The sequence below is a fragment of the Ostrea edulis genome, chromosome 3, assembly GCF_947568905.1.
Source record: "Ostrea edulis chromosome 3, xbOstEdul1.1, whole genome shotgun sequence".
NCBI classification, from domain to species: Eukaryota; Metazoa; Mollusca; class Bivalvia; order Ostreida; family Ostreidae; genus Ostrea; species Ostrea edulis.
The window spans coordinates 54,756,148-54,777,216 of record NC_079166.1 but is presented as its reverse complement, the minus strand read 5'-3'; the positions used below and the strand labels follow the sequence as shown (position 1 = coordinate 54,777,216).

At 33.5% G+C, this 21,069-nt stretch overlaps 1 protein-coding gene across 1 annotated transcript in view; it reads left to right on the top strand.

Annotated features, from left to right (window-relative positions):
* The window catches only part of LOC125676423 (E3 ubiquitin-protein ligase rnf213-beta-like), a 357,493-nt gene extending 340,427 nt beyond the window's left edge, over positions 1-17,066 (top strand). The window contains exons 42-47 of the mRNA XM_056160943.1: positions 4,275-4,513; positions 4,600-4,682; positions 9,772-9,905; positions 10,015-10,110; positions 11,593-11,769; positions 16,902-17,066. Of these exons, the coding sequence (XP_056016918.1) occupies positions 4,275-4,513; positions 4,600-4,682; positions 9,772-9,905; positions 10,015-10,110; positions 11,593-11,769; positions 16,902-17,066 (894 nt within the window). The remainder of the gene's footprint in view (positions 1-4,274; positions 4,514-4,599; positions 4,683-9,771; positions 9,906-10,014; positions 10,111-11,592; positions 11,770-16,901) is intronic.
* The last annotated feature ends 4,003 nt before the right edge of the window (positions 17,067-21,069 follow it).

Here is a 21,069-nt window from a genome sequence, read left to right as displayed (position 1 = left end):
TAGTGAAGGTGAAGGCATATTTCGATCACATATTTACATAACGATTTGTTTTTATTTCTTTGGAAATTAAAGTAATTAAGCAATGAATATATCATTGAGAAAAAAGTGTAATGTTTTGGTTGAAAAGAATTAACACGGTAACAAGAATTCGATTTCTCTTTGCTCATACATGTATAAGTACAAATGTATAATCTATAGAACAAAAAACGAAACAGAATTATTCTATAAGTGATCGATTTCCATTCAACTATACTCTTGAGTGTATTGTACATTTTTTTTTATTTTAATGCTGAAAAGCATCACCAGTTCACCGAACTGTTGGTACCGAAGGTTTGACCTCGTCACTTTAACCTTTGAATTTGACTTACATGTATTTTTTAGACAGTCTATCATAGAAACTATATCCTGAGCTATTTAAGGTAGGACTTTCAGAGTGTTAGTCCCCGAGAGTCTCTACAGCCCAGTAGCTAAGTACTTCGATACTAGCTTGAAAATACGGGTGTATATTTAATTGCTGTTATAAAATTTAGAAATTCATTTCAAAATTAAGGATTATCTCCCTCATGCATATCTTTTATCCTTGGACGAATTTGGCTCCACTTGTTTCGCACGCTGTTTTTGGCTATATTTAGCTCTAAAACTTCATAGTTATTTCGGATTTCAAACATTTCGGTTGAGCATCACTGAAGAGACATTATTTGTCGAAATGCGCATCTGGTGCATCAAAATTGGTACCGTATAATTTTTACATATATAGATGTCGTATGGCAGGACATTACAATTGATGTCATGATCTCTGTTCTACTTATCTTACCCTTGGAGTTTGATTCAAATTTCAAAACTTTAACCTTATTCAAAGCTTTTAAATTTTGTATGAAGCGGCGTTCATATTTTGTACGTGCATTCCTTGTGACAAGAACTTTCTTTATGTACCAAAGTTTTTGACTTTGTTTATTAATTTGTGTTGCCATCGAGAGCACAGTGTTTCACTATCACATTTCGTTGAGTCCTGAAATTATTGTGTTTTGGTATTTTTATCAGAAATCCTTTATATTAATATTTTTTTTGTCTGAAAATATAAACAAACTTGAATGCATGTCTTATCTATGGCAAAATTATATTTTCCTTCCAAGGAGAAATTAAAAAATAAACCAAAAAACACGTGAATAGTTAAAAATGTGACAATTTTGTACTGATACAAGGTTCCATAATTGTTTGACATTTGCCTCTCATGTTTCAGAACGTGTCCATTGCATCCTCGTTGTTGTAGCATATTATCGGCATGATCGTCGTTCAAAAATAAACATTTGATGTTTGATTATTACAAAGTAGAAACAATATTTTACTTATGAAACAACATACATGTATATCAAGTTTAGGTGGAAAGGGGCAATTTAATGACAATAAGTTCGTGTCGCACTTTTACCCTCATGCTCTGTTAATTGTAAAATTTTCTGCAAAAAGTAAAATACATAATAAATTGTTATTGTTATCACCCCTGCAAGCCAGATTCGCTTAAGAGCATTGGAAATCTATATAGTTGCAAGTACAACATTTCGATAATCATATCTTATAAACATGTCCTTTTTGAGTGCTGGTCAGATGTTCGATCAGGTTAAACGTATGTTGACGTATGTATGACCTTGCTACTACTTTGGTTTTCTTTTATAATATCACACGTTATATAACACAAGGGTACATACTGATAGTTAAGCAAATGCAAATAGTGTAAATTTATGTCAGTTCAACTCATTTACCTCAGGCCAAGTCGATTTCTCAATCTTAGAATACACATTACAATAGACAGGGAAGCCTTTCAAAAATCTTATTAAAACCACAAGGTTTCAATTTGTAAATTCGATTGAAGTATCCTCATGTAAATTAGATTTAAAGTGTTGATAACAGGACCCACAGGTCTGTAAAGGGTCGCACTTGTTATACCCCCAGAACAAAGTTGTGTTGGGGGTTATACTTTGAATCGGGTTGGCCGTCTATCTATCCACCCGTTCGTCTGTCTGTAGACGCAATGGTTTCCGGGCTCTAAAGCTGAAGATGTTCCATATCCATTTGGAGTCATAAGGTTAAAAGTCAAGCGCACTGTACATCGAAGTAGAAATATGGTTTCCGGACCCTAAAGCGTTATTCTTTCCACCTACAGTCACCATATCATATATATATATATATATATATATATATATATATATATATATATATTGACTACCCGTGGGACGAACATGTTCCCCATCGAATTTAAAGTCAAAAGGTCAGGCGCACTGGACATCGAAGTAGTAATATGATTTCCGGATTCTTAAGTGTTATCCTTTCCACCTACAGTCACCATATCATACATATGGACTACCAATGGGATGAAGATGTTCCCCATCGATTTTGGGGTCAAAATGTCAAGGGCACTCCTAGAGAAAAGACTATCCAAGGTTTTGTCATGCCCTTTCTTTTTTACACTCAAGAGATACGTAATTTATACCTATTAACAACACCCTTTGGATGATTGGGGTAAGCAGGGGTGGTCTTAGTGAGCATTCCACACAGTACCTCTTGTTTTATGGTAATATTGTAAGCACTGAATTACATTCAGGTAGATCGTGTTTTGCAATAATTTACAATTGATTAGAGCTCGTGGCAATCCTCACCCATATCTATCGTTTCAACAACTGTGTATGCTCCAAAATTTCGACTATCATCCCATATTTTGACATTGAATAATTCAATATCTGAAAATATAGATTATTGATTACTAAATTCGAAGTAAATGAAGAATGAGGCATCATATGTCGCCCAATAAGTCATGCTATTGTAAACAAAGAAAGTATCCTTCAATAAGTCATGCTATTGTAAACAAAGAAAGTATCCTTATCAGGTCTTCCAACAGTATTTTGGAAATCCCATGGGCACGAATTATGCTCCTTTGTTAGCTGACCTGATTTTACATTCTTATTAAGCAGAATTTATTCAAAAGCATCTATAAGAGAAGAAAAAATAACTTGCTGTGGCCTTCAATGCGACATTTAGATATATCGACGACACATTATCTATTAACAATAATGATTTTCATTCATATGTCGATTCAATGTATCCTTGTGAACTCGAAATAAAAGACACCACAGAGTCGTCTGCTTTTGCTTCATGCGAAGCAAAAAAATATCTTACTGTGGCCTTCAATGCGACATTTAGATAGATCTACTACGCTTTACATGTACCTATTAGGAATACTACTTTTCATCCATATGTTGATTCGATATATACCTGTGAACTCCAATAAACGACTCTATTTTTGTATTTCCCACAATGATTCATTGCATTTGATATCTTTTAAAAGATGAATTGATGAATTTTCTGTGTTACCGCCATTTGATCTTAAGCCAGATTTTTTCTTGTTCATTTTGCCTTTGATGAAACGTTTCGAAACGTTTTGGGGACAAAATATTATTTATCACACGAAATAAACAGCACTAAGAATACTGTACATGTATATATTGTATGTGTGAAAGTGACAACTTGAATACATATCGGTGTTGAGTTTCATCAGTAGAACTGATAACTGTAGGATATTGAGATTTGTTATCGCCATTCTATCAAATATATGATTATTTTTTATCGATTGTTTCTCCATAAGTTTTGACAAATGACGTTTTCTTTATGTATATCAGAACCGATCAGAATAGTTTAAAAATAGATTTAGTAATACACTGATTTATCGCGTTGTATTTATCGTTATGTACTTAAGAAGTGTACGATTATCAAAGATGGGGAAATTTGGCTGAATCAATGTCTCATCATGGAAGTGAAATAAAAATAAAATAAAAGTAAACCTCAGATATGAGGTAGACTATAATAGTTTTCAAAACACTTTAATCATGTAAATTATCTAGTAATGAAATATGTGAGAAAAGACATGGCATGATAAAGGATTGCAATATGATAAATTATACGCGCTCATGCTCGTGAACTGAATTCGTATGAAAAATTAATAAATATTCTAACAAATACTAAAAAATTTCCAATATCCAAGCGTTTGCAGAATATAGATGATAAAAGCAGTTCCGCGCGCTTTGAATTATTACACATGTGTTAAGAAATACATTGACATTCATACAATGTTTAAACATTGAATAGGCACAAATAGGACATCTTTTTGAAAAGTTAAGAACCATTCTGGGGGAATATCTGTATAACTTGTTGAAATAAATCATGCTCGTTTTCGGATATTGTTTTATTTTGTAAGTGCAAATTATTTAAAACTGCAATAATTTTAGGTTCATGGAGGAACAACTTGTTCAGATATCATAGCCAAGGTGAAAGATGCTGAGAAGGTCAGCTTGGACAATGAACAAAAATACAAAGATATGCTAACAGTTCTCTTCTTTGATGAAGCAAATACTACCGAAGCAATAGGATTGCTCAAAGAAATCATGTGTGATGGTTCAATGGATGGAGAGGCTGTCAATTTCAGGAAAACATTAAAACTTATTGCGGCTTGCAATCCATACCGAATGTAAGATTTATATAATATAATAATATATATGTAGATACTTTTAAAAAAGTAAATGGTCTTTCATTGTTCCGTTTATTGATTTTTAGACATTCTGAAGAACTCATTAAAGCACTAGAACAAGCAGGGCTTGGGTACCATGTGGATGCTGAGAAAACGACAGATCGAATGGGTAAAGAATGTTCATATAGTACATTTACATGAACACAGCTAGGTTAAGGGCTTCCATAGTAAAAAAAAAAAGTCCCGTGGGGATCCGGATTAAAATAGGTCCTCAGTACCCCTTGCTTGTCGTAAGAGGCGACTAAATGGGGCGGTCCTTAGGATGAGACCGCCAAAACCGAGGTCCCGTGTCACAGCAGATGTGGCACGATAAAGACCCCTCCTTGCTCAATGGCCATAAGCGCCGAGTATAGGCCTAAATTTTGCAGCCCTTCACCGGCAGTGGTGACGTCTCCATATGAGTGAAATATTCTCGAGAGGGACGTTAAACAATATTCAATCAATCAATCCTAAGTAAAATAAACAATAATCATGGAGTGAAATTTCACCTCGAATTCACATGTGTCAATACATTTGTTACGGTTAAACACCAAAACGATACCACCCATATGTTGACTGTAACTGAGATACCGTAAATTACCCTCATGGTAATTTCTCGTCACGTCAGTTGAATATCACGTATCACTTTATTTTTGGAAAACAGCAAGAGGCCCTACTTTTGAACAAAAGTGCAGGTTCATGCAGGTAACCAGCTGAAATTTTATTGATATACACGGAAATAAATAAAAATCCTTAACATGAAAAGTGTTGGGAACAAATACATACTCAAACTAAACATGCTATAATTTAAAACATATTAAAAGTCATTAGCGAATTACCGGAGTTGTCTACATTCCTATACATATCATACCGTTAATATACAAGACAGAAAGTGTTCCCTGTACTTTTCAACACATGAATATATCGATAATATATTTCAGAAAAAATCATATTGTTTTTTATAGCAGATGAACCTGAACTTTGCCACTGTTTCTGTAGTATCAGATTATTTTTGTACATTAGGGAATCTTTAAACTCATTAGTCATTCAGATTAGGGGCGATTTCAAGGTCACAATATAATATGAACATCACCTTCGTGCATACCATGTATTAAAAATGGAAAATGTTTTGATATCATAAAGTAATAATATATATAATTATTTGACAATAATTTATTTCACGTATACAGCCTGGACTCTTTCACGGTTTGTGAATGCCTAATGTAAATTTGGAAAAAAATCAGTTCATAGGCATCGCTGTCCTAGCACTTACTTTATTTTAGAACAAGGTTTGATTTCACTCTGTTCGTAAAGGAGATCACTTTACTGACCTGTTATGTGACGAATTGACATCTTCGAGCTATCAGCATGCTTTAAGCTCGAATACGTCAATGAATAAGTGAAAGTAACGAATCAATCTCATCAATCCTATAAAGAATACAAAATTAAGAGTAGCACAAATATAAACCCCTTGGACACACAAGAAGTTGGATCGGGTGTCTACGAGGAGTAAATATTCCCTGTTGACCCGTCACACCCGCCTTGAGCCCTATATCTTGAACTGGTAAACGGAATTATTTGAAGTCAAAATCAGTATGTAAATAGTGGTCTAACACGTCAAACAGCATGTAATCGAATGTCAGGTTGTATTTGTAAATTAGATCGCTATAACGACCATATAATGTCCAAATGCTGACCTTAAACGAGACTGTTGAAACCCCTGTGACATTGAATTACTTGTCAGTAATTTACCTCGATTTAAAAACTGATCATATGTATAGCATACGCCCAATACATCGTCACAAGGCATTTGAAAGTACATTGATAAAAAACCCATAAATTATTTTGGAGACGTTTTCAACAATTTGTAGCACTCAGGATCGAAAGCTTTATTCGTTTTGTTAAAAAAGGTATTTCTAGGAATTGAGGAAAGACAGTATATTAAGGAGAACATAAAGCTGTCGATTTTAAGGCAGAAGAAGAGCTGTTTATCCAGAAAGGGTACAAATTTATCACAATTTCACTCTAAGTAGTCGAGAAAGTAGGCAGTGGTTTGCTGAGCAAACCGAGGACAGTAAATCTAAAAGCTCTTCATCTGAAGTTCATAAACATTTGCTTGTCTAGAAACAATTATTTGTTATTAACACTAACAGAGAAATAGGAAGTTCCGTTTTGAAAGGAAAAATATGTAAATTACATTGTTTATTGCTTGTATTTTAATAAAGACTCCTTTTCTTCCAATTTTTTCCACTTGTATTCTACTTATATACCAACTACTGAACTTGTACGCGTGCTTATATCTGATTTTGTGTATCAAACGTGTTTTTACAGCAAACATTTTCAGGAACATTGTATTTCACACATTTAGAAGAATCTCGATTTAGAAGATTAAGTTTTAAAAGGGTGCAAGGGTGTTGTATCTCCCAAAAGTCTGCTCAACTGGGTACGACTCAGCTGTCATCGTTTTTTTTTACTTGCACATGTACACTTGCATCATGTTTCAATAGTCATATGGGTAGATACTGGAAATGTATGCCGGTTTGATGATTATTTGAATTTTTTAAATACTAAACACAAATTTTTGTTCGCGATTCAAAATCGCGAATTTCAAAAAGCCGGGTTTTATTTATTATACCTGTATATAGGAATCACTCTGTCTGTCCGTCTGTCCGTCTGTCTGTCTGTGCATATTCGTGTCCGGGCCACAACTTTGCTCTTTGACTTAGGCATACCATATTTGGCACACAGGTGGATCACCATGAGACGATGTGTCGAGTACCTTCATGACCTCTATATGACCTTGACCCTTGACCTCAATGTCAAAATTAAAGTGTTTTTTTTTTACAATGGATTCGTGTCCGGGCCATAACTTCTTTGTTCTTTGACATAGGCATACCATATTTGACACATGAGTGTATCACCATGAGACGATGTGTCATGTACCTTCATGACCTCCATATGACCTTGACCTCAAGGTCAAAATTAAAAGTATTTACAATGGATTCGTGTCAGGGCCATGATTTATTTGTTCTTTGACATAGGCATATCATATTTGATACATGAGTGTATCACCATGAGACGATGTGTCGAGTACCTTCATGACCTCTATATGACCTTGAACATTGACCTCAAGGTCAAAATTGATTATAGGGTTTTGACATAGTCATACCATAAGACATGGGTGTATCAACATGATACTATGTGTCATGTACATTCATGACCGCTTTAAGACCTTGACTTTTGATCTCAAGGTCAAAATTATAGGTTTATGCCATGGATTTGTGTTCGGACTATATCTTCCATTTTCTTCTACAAAGGCATACCATATTTTTACACTCAGGAAAGAGGTAATTTATACCTATTAACAACACCCTTTGGGAGATTGGGGTAAGCGCGGGGTATTCTTAGTGAGCATTGCTCACAGTACATCTTGTTTTCTTCTAATCAATTTAAATAAATATGTTCCAAGTACTTTTGAATATCAAATATCATTCATAGTGCAGGAATATATAATGTATGAAGATACATGTATGGTGTAGTGCAGTGGATTTGTTTTTAAAGCGGTCATTATGAAAATAATTGCAATTGTTGAATGAGCGGTGAACTTAGAGTTTGATGCAAAATAACCCCCCTCCTCGCTACACACAAAATATTACTTCGTTTTCTTTCACATTCAAGATAATAGACATTAGAATAAGAGTGCTACTGAAGCATGATATCACTACATTATATTACATTTAGTTGATTCCCTGTATAGTTTATATATTGAACATTATGTGAGACTATAAGTTTTAAAATAATTGGCTGAGAAAATTGATATAGATATCAAATAATGAATTAAAAACCGTATATATATTTTTTTTAAATTTTATTTTAGCTGTGATGGCGTAAAAAATAGAATTGAAAATATTAAAAAACACACACAGTACGACCGTCAATTAAAAATATTTATACCTTTTAGGTATATAATGAATATTTAGGTATATAATGAATATTGAAATATATATATATATATATATATATATATATATATATATATATATATACATATATATATATATATATATATATCAATATACTCTCTAAACCATAGTCAGTAAACACGCTTTACAACGAAACCACAACCATTTTTATCACTCAGTACAACAGTGTATCAATCTTGTCACCAATGTAGTTTATCGATACTTGTCGTTTTTGCGTGTTATTTGTTTATGCAATATATGTCTCTTGATAAAGACGCGGGTTGCGTCGAAAATTCGAGTTTTAAATAACCAACAGTGTCATGGCCTTTTCAGTGCTTATATATATATATATATAGATAGATAGATAGATAGATAGATAGATAGATATATATATATATATATATATATATATATATATATATATATATATATATATTGTAGTGTACTTGTAGTGCTAGATGTATTTATATGTAGTTTTTTGTTAGTATTCTCTGTTGATATTGGCCACATTACATAGTTCTTTTCGTTTGTCCTTAAGAAAGGACGGGTCGTCCCGAAAATTTGACAATCTGGTTGTTCGTGTCGTTGGTCATTTTAGTGCTCTCTCTCTCTCTCTCTCTCTCTCTCTCTCTCTCTCTCTCTATATATATATATATATATATATATGTGTGTGTGTGTGTGTGTGTGTGTGTGTGTGTGTGTGTGTGTGTGTGGATATATATGTATGTATATGTCTCTTTTTTCGGAGTAGAATTTACCGTTATCTTTCTCTTGAAAAAATACAATTGAAGAAGACCGGTCGGTAACACGATTTAAATATTTATAGAAAGTGTTTAGAGTTTTATGCATATATAATTAGATACGCAAAATGTAATTTGCTACTTTTTAGAGTTCGTGTCGCAAAAATTCCACCCGCAAGAAAAGATTCGTTATACGATTTTTTCAATACGAACAGCGCATATATTAAGAGGTTGCAATTGGTAACATTTTGCACTTTTTGCTGTACATTGAATAAACTCGTTCCCATTAAACTTCGAGTAGCTCCAAAAAGTTATCAACCAATCGTCCCAACGGGTTTTGAATATTTATTGAAGCAGGAAAGCTATGTTTAATCAATACAGGATCTTTATCTACTTTTTTGCACGATGTTATTGTTGCTTTATCACACATACTGGGAAATATAGAATAGATTCAGCTTTCCATGTTTACATGTACATCATACCACATGTTCGATCAATGTTTTTCTTTTCTTTTTAGACCATATACCAATGCGAAGATTAGTCTATCGTGTTCAGCCCTTACCACAGAGCTTGCTTCCACTTGTATGGGATTTTGGACAGTTAGATTCTGACGTGGAAGAATTATACATTCGGCAAATGGTCATCAGATATGTATGCTGTTTTTCAACATTCAATTTATTTATTTATTTTATCAAAATTTTGGACTGCTTGTCTGCCTGTCATGCAGAAGCATTCGTGCAATGAAATTTGTAATTGTTAGATCAACGATGGAAAATTACCAAAGGACGTTGAAGAACTTCCAAATATTCTCAGTCGAATACTTAATGCAGCACAACAATTCATGAGAAAGCAGAAGGTATGATATTAATGTTTTATCCATCTTATGATATTATACACGCATATGTTTTTACTTTTAAAGATAGGAATAAATATTATAAGTATTACATGATCTGAAAAGCCTTAGGAGAAGAGTACTGATGAAATTGCCAGAAAGTATTCATATTTTCAGTTCACCTGAGTAAACGTAGGTGACATATTGCAATTGTTCAGCGTCCATCGTCGTCTGTCGTCACTCTTCCGCCATGTGTCGTGCGTTGATGATTAACGTCTTGAAAATCTTAGGGGTGGAGAAAACTGCCATGAATTGGGATTTCTTAAAATCTTCAGTTATGTTTAGCAGAAAGGCATCTGCCAAAATTGTAGATTTCATGATCGCAGGAGTAGAGAGTTTGGTATCAGGGTGGGTCCAAAATGGTCAGTAAAACTGCCAAACATTAATCAATATTCACAATCGTTCTCTACTACCATGACAACCCCACAGTTGTAAGAAAGACTCAATGCATGTAGAACAGAGAAGCCACTACCAAAATGGTAAATTTCCTCTTCCCTGGAGTAGAGGTTGTGACTCCAGGATGGTGCCAAACTTGGCATGTATGATGTATATATGTAAAACATTTAGATAATATCTTCGTCAATGCTATTGATATCAAATATATATTTAGATGGAGTAGGTAGTCATATATCAAATTGTAAATTTCATGATCCCAGCAGTACGGAATTAGGTTCTAGGGTGAGGTCAAAATCATTATAGTTATTATTTGTCTTCATCATTTTGAAGACTTTTTTAAGTGTGCTGATACGGTATAAAACTAAATGTATTTCTAAGAAAAGCAGAAAAGGATATACCAAACTTGTGAATTTCGCAAATCCAGGGTTTTGACTCTAAGACCGGTCCAAATTAGTCATATCGTGTTAATTTTGATAATATGTAAAATATTTCATCAGTATAGGTACTTCCAGGGGTTTTCATGTTTTAAGAACACATATTGTTTGATACTGTTGTTGAATATTCAGAATTAGCTCAGATATGAAGAACAGAATTTTTTAAATACATTTTTAATAGCCATTGGGCCTTAATACTTTTAACTAACACTCAGGTGACCGATAAGGCATGTGGGACTAGTGATACTTTTAACTAATACTCAGGTGACTGATAAGACCTATGGGACTAGTTATACTTAGTGACCGATAAGGCCTGTGGGCCTCTTGTTTCTTCAAATATTAGTGTTTTCTAAGAATTTCAAGCACACGGTCTATATGTATATATAGTGACTTTAAATTTAATACGTGGTATTTTGCAAACCTAGTATAATTACAAGGCTACGTAGCTTTGACATATGTAAGCTAACATGCTAAACATATGGGCTGAGGCTTTGAACTATAGATATCTAACGATCGTTTGTAATTGATGTTGCCTTCACGCCCATTTCATGTAATACCATGTACTATAAATGCCAACGATATTCACTAAATCCTTAAATGATTTATCTTTGAATAGAATGAATGTAGTTTTGTCAGCCTAAGAGATGTTGAAAGAGTTTTGGATGTCGCGCATTGGTTTTACAAGCAAGGAGGCACCAGGGACGGGTTCCTTTGTCGAATGAACAAAATGTGTGAGGAAAGTGAAAATGGGGCTGATGATTTTGCAGAAATCAAAAACAAGGATGATCAAGAGGTTCAGATATCTGTTTTATAAGCCTTACTTACTTCTCCGGGAAATCGTCAATAATGTCAGTGATATTAATATTGATCTATAAGTTTCTGATATTGTATGACATCTGAGGGTCTTTTATGCTCACTTGAGCTGAAAACTCAAGTGAACTTTCCTGAACACCATTTGTTTGTTGTCTGTTTGACCGATAAGGCCTGTGTGTTCACATTTCATCTTCTCCAGAATCACCCAGACAACAAACTTTACAGTGCATAGAGATAAAGACCATTTTATAGATAATCACCTGTATGTCCTTTTTCAACTATAGTCCAGCTGGATATGTCATTTCTGGTGTTGTCGATATATTTGAAAATAACGACCTTAAATCACTTGTTCTAATAGGTTCAAAATTCAGAGATGTGCGGTTTTATAATTGGCGACAGAACTTCATTTTTATTTTGAATGTTGTCGAGGATTATTCCAGACGATGGGCTAAATATGAAAAAGAAAGAATGGATAAAAGGTAAAATAAAAAAAAAAGGGGGGGGGGTCCAAGATCCCGTGTTAATTAGACATCTCAAAATAAAAATGTGTAACAGCCATCGTTCTGTGTTTAGTAAACCAGACATGATGAACGAATTAGATAGCTTACTTGAGTAATATGTATTGCTTCCAGCTGACGAAGCTTGTAACAACGCTGTCTTTGCATGGTTTATTATTATAACCGTAATATAAAGGAAATTGCCTTTGGTTCCATATTTAGTATTTCTACTTCAACTTCCCTTTCATAAGATAACATTCTTCAAAATCACGCTACAGTTTTAAATACATTTTTATCTAAGTTAATGGGACCAACGAATATGAGTTACCGTAACTATAGGCCAATCCGAAAACATGAGTTATCTTTCCTTGATCCGGAACGTAGTACGCTTGCGTAACAGTAGGTTAAGACTTCCGGGTAGTATATTCGAGAAGCGTCATTATCAACAGTGCAGAAGGCCGCAAAGATATTGCTGTATAATTTTACAGCAATCACGCCAACAAATATGTTAACGTTAATAAAAGATCTCAATGCATAGGTTTACTTCATACACGTGAAAATAACCAACTTTGCCTGTAAAAATAATAGAAAATTAATGTTGTAAGTAGAGGAGGACACCCCCCCTCTCCGATAGGATGTTCTATCGTTAAACTGATGTAATTTCCTACAACGGGTCTGTCCCGAGACGCAGTAAGATTATTCTAACTACCCCCCCCCCATTTCCCAGGATTTCACGTGTTTTATAACTGAAATTAGTATATATCATATATTGCATACATTTCCTCAGGATCTTTAGCCCGTGTTTTAATACAGTCAGATTTATAATAAAATATCAGAAGTTACTTGTTCAATATCAATGTAGTACATGTACATTCAGCGATGAAAGTTATGCCACGATGTACGTCTAGGTATGTCGGACTGACACATCTGGATTCTGAAAATGTTCATCTCCTTCGATTGGTGAGTAAAATTTAACCCAGCCTGTAGGCCTACTTGTAAATGAAACAGAGGCCACTGACAGATTTCCAGCTGTCTGCCCACAAATTTTATACAGTTTCAAATACAAGTATAACCATAAAGAAATTCGTCGTCACAAACCATCTTTAAACTGATATTTAGACATGCAATGCTTTGAAAATAAGATAACGTATAATTGAACACCCTGAATTTATAGTTGGCAAGAGTATGTACCTGTAAATACAGCCATTTTGAGTAAAATATTTGGAGTTTTACTCAAATTATTTTGTAAATTTGTGGCGAAAGGGGGTGTCTAAATCTGTCATTGCAATTTCTTTTATGACACGATACGTGCCTATACATAATCAAGTAGATTTCAAGGGGGCTAAAACGAATAAAAGAGGGAAGATACAGAGACGTCAAAAGCATTGTATTGGGGGGGGGGGGGGTGTAAACTTACCTATCCCCCAGAGAGTACATTTGAGAATATGCCCCCCCCCCTTCCGGGATCACACAGGTCTATGAAAAATAATTTATATCAGTCTAGCAATATTCAACAAAATTGATAAAAAATATTATTTAGTTACCTATTTTACTGCATTTCAAACATATCAGTTGATATTAACAATCCTAGCTTCATGCTGCAGTGTACAAAATGATTTGCACGTCCAGGTACTTTGGAGAAAGTTACCCAATGATTGCAATCCGGTTTATTTTTGAAAGAGTCGATTGGTGGTGGTATAAATTTAGCCCTGATAAAACAATGAAAGCGTTGATTTCCTAATTTAATTGATTTTTTTATTTTGAAAAAGGGGGGGGGGGCATTTTACATGTATGCAAGATCTTCTCACCACAGGCACTCAACGTTTTAAATATCTATAATGAAAAAAAAATTGCCTACAAAATAATTATGTCAGTCGTTATTGGAGACATATGTAAACAAATGAATGTCTGGGTGATTTCCAATTTAATTTTTAAAATCCCCCTCCCCCCGAAAATCACTCCCGACTCGATCAAGAAATTCTTCTCTTTTTTTTTCCCATTAACATTTTCTTACTCTCTCGTACAAATGATTTCAACTGTTCTCGATTTTGAACAGCGCCCATACTAATATAACTATATATATAATATATGCGCAGTTTGACTGTGTTACTACCCGGAAGTTGTCATAATCACACTAAATGTAAGAATACAAAGAGAGATAACTCACGTTTTCGGAAAGGCCTATAGGATTCGAAAACTTCCCAAAACCCTTACAAAATATGTTGCTGGATCCAGTAAAAGCCCCTGTCTTTGTTCATTGCAAAAGTGTTAACAGCTGTGAAGGCGATACTTAAAGATGTTTTGTTCCACAACATATGCGAGAAGTAATGTAAACTTAATGTGGATTCTAAAAAAATATTCGAAGACCTTTTACCAAATCACAAGACTTCCAAAAATAAACAAAATAAAAGCGTATGACTTTTCAACACTTAACATTACCATTCCCCACAATAGCTTTAATACTAAGATGTTAAGGGCAGATGATACAAACATATTTTTTTTCTTTCGAAGAGACTTTATATGATGTCATTCTTTTATAAAAGTGGACAATTCCTTGAATTCTTTTCCCCTTTGACTTGGAGAGTGAAATATTTTCCATATTTCCAAAAAAAGTACAAAACAATAGTTATCATGGTAAATTAGTTTATTCTTCATCTGTTTACCTTTTTTATACCTCAAATAATGGTTGTCAGGAAGAAAAGAGTGTACTCATATTAGATTTACAACATAACATGTAAAATATTAATGCATTGCAAATTTTACACGTGGAGAATATCAATTGCTGCTTCAATAAAATTACATATATGGACATTGCACCCTCAGTAAAGGTTTACAAATTAAAATAAACTTCATAATATGTTGACTTAATGTTTAAAGTGTAATATAAACTTAAAAATAATATACCATACGGGGTGAATTTTCTGAGTAGAAGCAAAATTGTAAATATCACATTGGTTGATTTTCTCAAGACAAAGAAGAGTTATCTCCCATAACATAAGAGTACAATTTTACAACTTCTGAAAATAATTTGCAATGACATTTATGATTTTACTGGTTTTTTTTTTTTTTTTGTTTTTTTTTTTTTGTTGTTGTTTTTTTTGGTCACTGCTATTCAACTCTGAAAAAAATAAAGAAATGCCTAATACAGGATCTCTTTGATGTGCCATTTTCCCAGTAGAAACATGAGAAAGATAACTGCATGCTTCCTGCTGACATCTTATATATAGCAATGATCCAAGTTCATACCGTTTTTCGTCCTCAAAATGTCTTATGCGTTGTTAAATCTAGTGGTCTACCACACGTAGCACAACCTTTTTCCAAATTGTCCACTAGAATTCCAAGTTCCACAACTCGTCTCTCACTTCTCCAACAAATCATCTCCTCATGCTCTTCTTCCGATTCCTCACTCTCTGGTGCATCAGATGGATACGTGTCTTCATTTCCTAGGCATTCTTGTGCATTATCACCAGATGAACATTTTTTTCTTGATTCATCCAACTTCTCCTCGATCACCACGTTGTTATTGGCATCAACATTCACTATCTTACGTCCAAGGGATTATGCATAACCTTTCTTAGCATTCTGTAACCTTTGATGACGTTTTGTACTAATAATTCTTCCTGATTTTTTCCTCCTGAATGATTCTGGCACCTCAATTGTTTATATTATTTACTGACCCACTTTCCTGCTCTTAAAACACAGAAGAGTTCCAAACAACTATAAATGAGAAAACCAAAACCAACCAAACTATTTTTTACCATGGGAGCTCTTCAGTGCTAAAGGTAGAAAAATTTGTTTATATCATCTGGCCTTAAATGTGTTTAAAACTATAGCACGATTTTGAAGAATTTCTCCGTTTGAAAGAGGGTTGGAATACCACATATGGAATTAAATCCAAGTTTTTCTAAAATGTAGTTGCGATAATGAACCATCACATATACACTGCACGTCCTGTAACATGTATAATTATTTCCTCACTTCACATACCTATATAACAGTGTCCCATCATCACATGTAAATGGTGTTCAAACTGAGACTCTGTTCTGCGTAAGAGTACATTCTGAACCAAGACAGGCTATTGGTGAATAAGACAATGTCGCAGGTTGGGGGTGAGCTAGCTCGGTTAAAGTCAACGTTTTGCAAATTCTAATTCAGCTGTTCAAACTCTCTTTAGGTCGAATATTTTCTGACATGCTTTATATCAATTGTTAGGCCGTTTTCTATATGCTGATTTTGACTACTGATTACTCAATTTACCCTATGAAGATAAGGGGGCTGACGGCGGGTGTAACCGGTGAACGGGAGATGTTAAACACTCCTATGGATCTGATCCCATTTCAGTTGTAAAGGGTCCGTTTAGTCGTGTTTTTTTTTTGTACAGGATTTATGATATCGATTACTATTCGTTATCTTCTTTTTTCATTATGCGTACAGTTCAAATTACATTTTAAACTTGTAAGACTACCTACCTTACAGTTCAGCTCTACATACGCACATCTATCATAATATTTTTGACAAAAATCTATAAATACAGATTGGTGCTAGGCCGATAATCTTTATTATAAACAAGTGCCGAAGTGTATGCTAGTGACACAGTGTATATACTCCTCTGTAGGATATTTCTGACCTAACCAAATCCATTATTTTGGCTCTTGGAGTGTGTTATCATGCCTGTCTGAAGGAAAGAGAAGCCTTTAGAGATGACGTCAGTAAAGCATTTGGAGGAGCGTGTAAACTTCCAGGAGGGTCTCAAAAAATATTTGACACTATTCAAAGGTAACAAATGATTGTCCTGCATTTTATTTCAGCTTCAATTGTTTTGACAATCCTGACAATAGCACATTTTCGAGTTAGTACCAGAACACCGTTTTTATTCGAATTTTACACGTGTTCTTAGATTTGGTTAGTCCTAGGCATTCCCGGTTTTTAAACCTCAATATAATTAATGGCAAATTTAAAATGATGGAAAGAACTCTTTCAATCGATTTTTTTTTAATGGAAAGTGATAGATCTTTTCATTCTGTTAACAAAACTCAAAATAAAGATGATGGCAATGAACTAAGTGAACAAAAATATCTACATTAGAACAAACTTCTAAAGCACAAATTGAATAAAAACTGCAATGGGCCGAAATTGACGTTATTCAACGTTAACATTAATGGATTATGAAATGTTGTAACGAATACATTTTTAACAGCATTGCTAAAAGTAAAATTTATTCATTGTTATTTTTTATTATTTTTTCATATATTAAATAATGCAGTTTCTTTTTTCTGCTAGTATAGTAATTGAACCCCCTCCCCAAATTTGGTATATTCAACATGGTCGCCATACGCAGCGCCATCTGTATTTTGCATATTTTCATCAATATTATATGTAAAAATCCAGAAAAAAGGGTAAAAATCAAAATTGATTTATGTCACTAAAAATTTAATTTATTTTTTTCAAAAGTATTTCGAAGTTTTAACAGACACTCCTCTTCCAAGAACGCTATAAGTCATAATCAAACATGAAACACATTAAAGGGCAGACAGCTCCTAAAATTGGCATATTGCCATTTTTTAAGAAATGAAGAAAAAGTACAAATTGGAAGAGTCAAATCTTCCAAGAGCAGGCTACAAAATAATTCATTTTCATACGTCTGTCAAAATAGACTACTAAACATCATCATATCATATTATTGAGCTTGGCATTTGAATAATCAAACATACCACACATCAAAGGGCAGACAACTCTTAAAAATTGGCAATATGTCAATCTTTCATAAATGAAGAAAAAGTACATATTGGAAGAGTTAAATCTTCCAAGAACAGGATAGGAATTTTTTTTTTGTTTACACTTATGTCAAAATAGACAATTAAACATCATTATAGCATATTATTGAGCTTGGCATTTAAAAATGAAATTAAATATTAAGGGTTAGAATAATACCCCTTTCTTAAAAAAATCTACAAAAAGGCTAAATGTACCTATACATGTACATTTAGGTTATTGGACTAAAATTGAGTTCATACTTCATTCAATGAATTTCATAGTTACAAAAGAAAATGGTCTTCCAAAAGTAACATTAGTCAGTATTAAACATACAAGACAATATAATACAAAGGGCAGACAAGTCTTCAAAATATGCAATTCTGTACAATGACTGTATTTCACATTGACAGGGCCAATATTTCGATTACAAGCTGGGAAATAATTTTTGAATAGTGCATTTAAAATAATATATTTAATATTACTGATACAATTAGTAAGTTTGGCTTTTAAATATCAAGCGATACCTTACATTTTATTTATTCTTCAAAATTGTTGAATTAACATAAATTTATTGACTACAATTATATCTATAATTTTTCAACATATTTTAAATGATGTCAAATATTGACAAGTCAAAATTAAATATGCAAAATAGAAATGGGTAGTCAACCCGTAAAGGGACTGGTTCACGATTTTTCAACAATATACTTTTTTATTTTTGATGTGAAACATCAAAAATATATCTCATTTAATGTTGTCAGCCAACATTTCGACCTACTGTGTGCAAGAATAAAAGCAATATTTTAGCCTTAAATCTGTGTTATGTAGATGAAACTCAAATCTTTTTATGTAAACAAACCAACCAGTGAAATGTCAATTTTGTAATGTAAAGCATCTTAATTTTGCATAGTCCCCAATTCTAGCTTTAAGATGACATATTTTACACGAGGAGTGCTTGAAATGTGAAAGATATAATAAATTTAGATGGAAATCCATTTCTTCTGAAATTTTCGTAAACAATGACATACCACAATCTTTGTTAACAAAACAAATAATGAACTCTAAAAAAAACGAGCTTCTGTGATAATGTATAACATTAATTTATGTTTGAAATCATTTGAACGCATTAGACATTAGATTCTGATCAATAATAGTGAAATACTAAATTTTGGGGGAAATCGTGAATCAGTCCCTTTAAAATGTGACATCATTCCACAACCAGTTTTAAAACAGGTCAAATAATCAGAAACACAGTCACTCCCATTTTTAAGTTCCCAATCAGAATATGATCTTTGGGTTAACTCAGTTGAAAGGTTAGATTGGATGGTGCATGTACTTTCCTGAGAGAAATCCCGTGACACATATTCTGCAAAAGACATCGAGGATGAAGATAATATAACACTATAGAATTTATAAATAATTCTAGAGATAAAAAAACCGCAAAGTGAAACCTAAATGGAGAAAAAAAATGATATATCATAACACTGCATGCTGCATGTGTGATCTCCAAATGTGTGTGTGTGGGGGGGGGGGGGTGTGGGGTGGGTAGAGTTCACAAATTAACAATCTGATGTAGGAAGTTCCTTCAATCTAGGAGCTTTCTACAATTGAAGGGAAATGTTTTACATATAAAAGGGATACCCGCAGTAAAAAGAACCTTGATAATGATATATACCAATCACTACATATCATATGGCATTCACAAATGACGTCAAACATACATTACATTTTTAAGTTATACAATACATTTTATTCAGCAAAAATTCGACTTTCAAAATAAATTTACCAGTCAGAAATTACAGTTGATATCATAAATAATCATTCATAAAAATCATTCAGAAAAATATAGCCTATTCAGATTCGGTTAATGCGTAAATTGATTATGAATAATATGATGTCACATAATGAATGCAATGATCAAAATTATCTATCCTAACTCATCCCGTGGGGATCCGGGTTAGAATAGGTCCTCAGTATCCCTTGCTTGTAAGAGGCAACTACTTGGGGCGGTCCTTCGGATGAGATCGCAAAAACCGAGGTTCCGTGTCACAGCAGGTGTGGCACTATAGAGATCCCTCCCTGCTCAATGGCCATAAGCGCCGATCATATAAGCCTACAATTTGCAGCCCTTCACCGGCAGTGGTGACGTCTCCATATGAGTGAAATACTCTCGAGAGGGATGTTAAACAATATTCAATCAATCAATCTATCCTAACTCACTGACAGACGTAAATTATTATGTTTGTGAAAAGCTACATGTACTCAGTACATGGTTTTCGATATACATTACAAGTAATATAAAATGATACAATGTGAATGACCTTATCTTGTATATCTGTGGTGGCCTTTCAGTAAATTGTAAGGATTTTGTTTCTTATTTTTAATTGTACACAGTTATACTAATTTATAGAGTAGATAATGAAATTCTTCTTCACTGAATATGAAATACAATTGAGTAAACTTAGTGGTTAAAAACAATAATATGTGAGAATATAAACCATTGTTATCATGGAATTGATGGAAATATAAAAGAATTGAACATAACTTTATTGACATTAAACAATGTTAATGACTATCGACTGACTGATGTAGACTGGTAAAATACGATTCTTAAAATGTTGTGAAAAAGTGATATATGATAAAAGCAAAACAAATCTATGTTGTATGATGTAAGAATATCAATTAATTATGTAGGCCAAACAAAACTTTCAATATGTAAGAGTTGACACGCCAGGTTGTGACATGGTTCAGTGTGAGCCCTGCCGCTAATAACTGTAATACAACCCAACCCTTTCTATTTTCGAAACATTATAAAATGTCTTGGATCATGCATATTTCATTTGTAAATAAACATACAGCCTATCAATTCGTGCTATATTTAAAATGTAAGTAACTCTTATGATATTAACATTTTCTGTAAAATTCTGTTTCTATCTCTTACCAGTTCCCACTGTAATGAGTTTTCATTTATGCAGTCAGTATTCTTTGCATGAGGATGGCCGTGTGCCTCCGCTCGCTTTCACCTAACT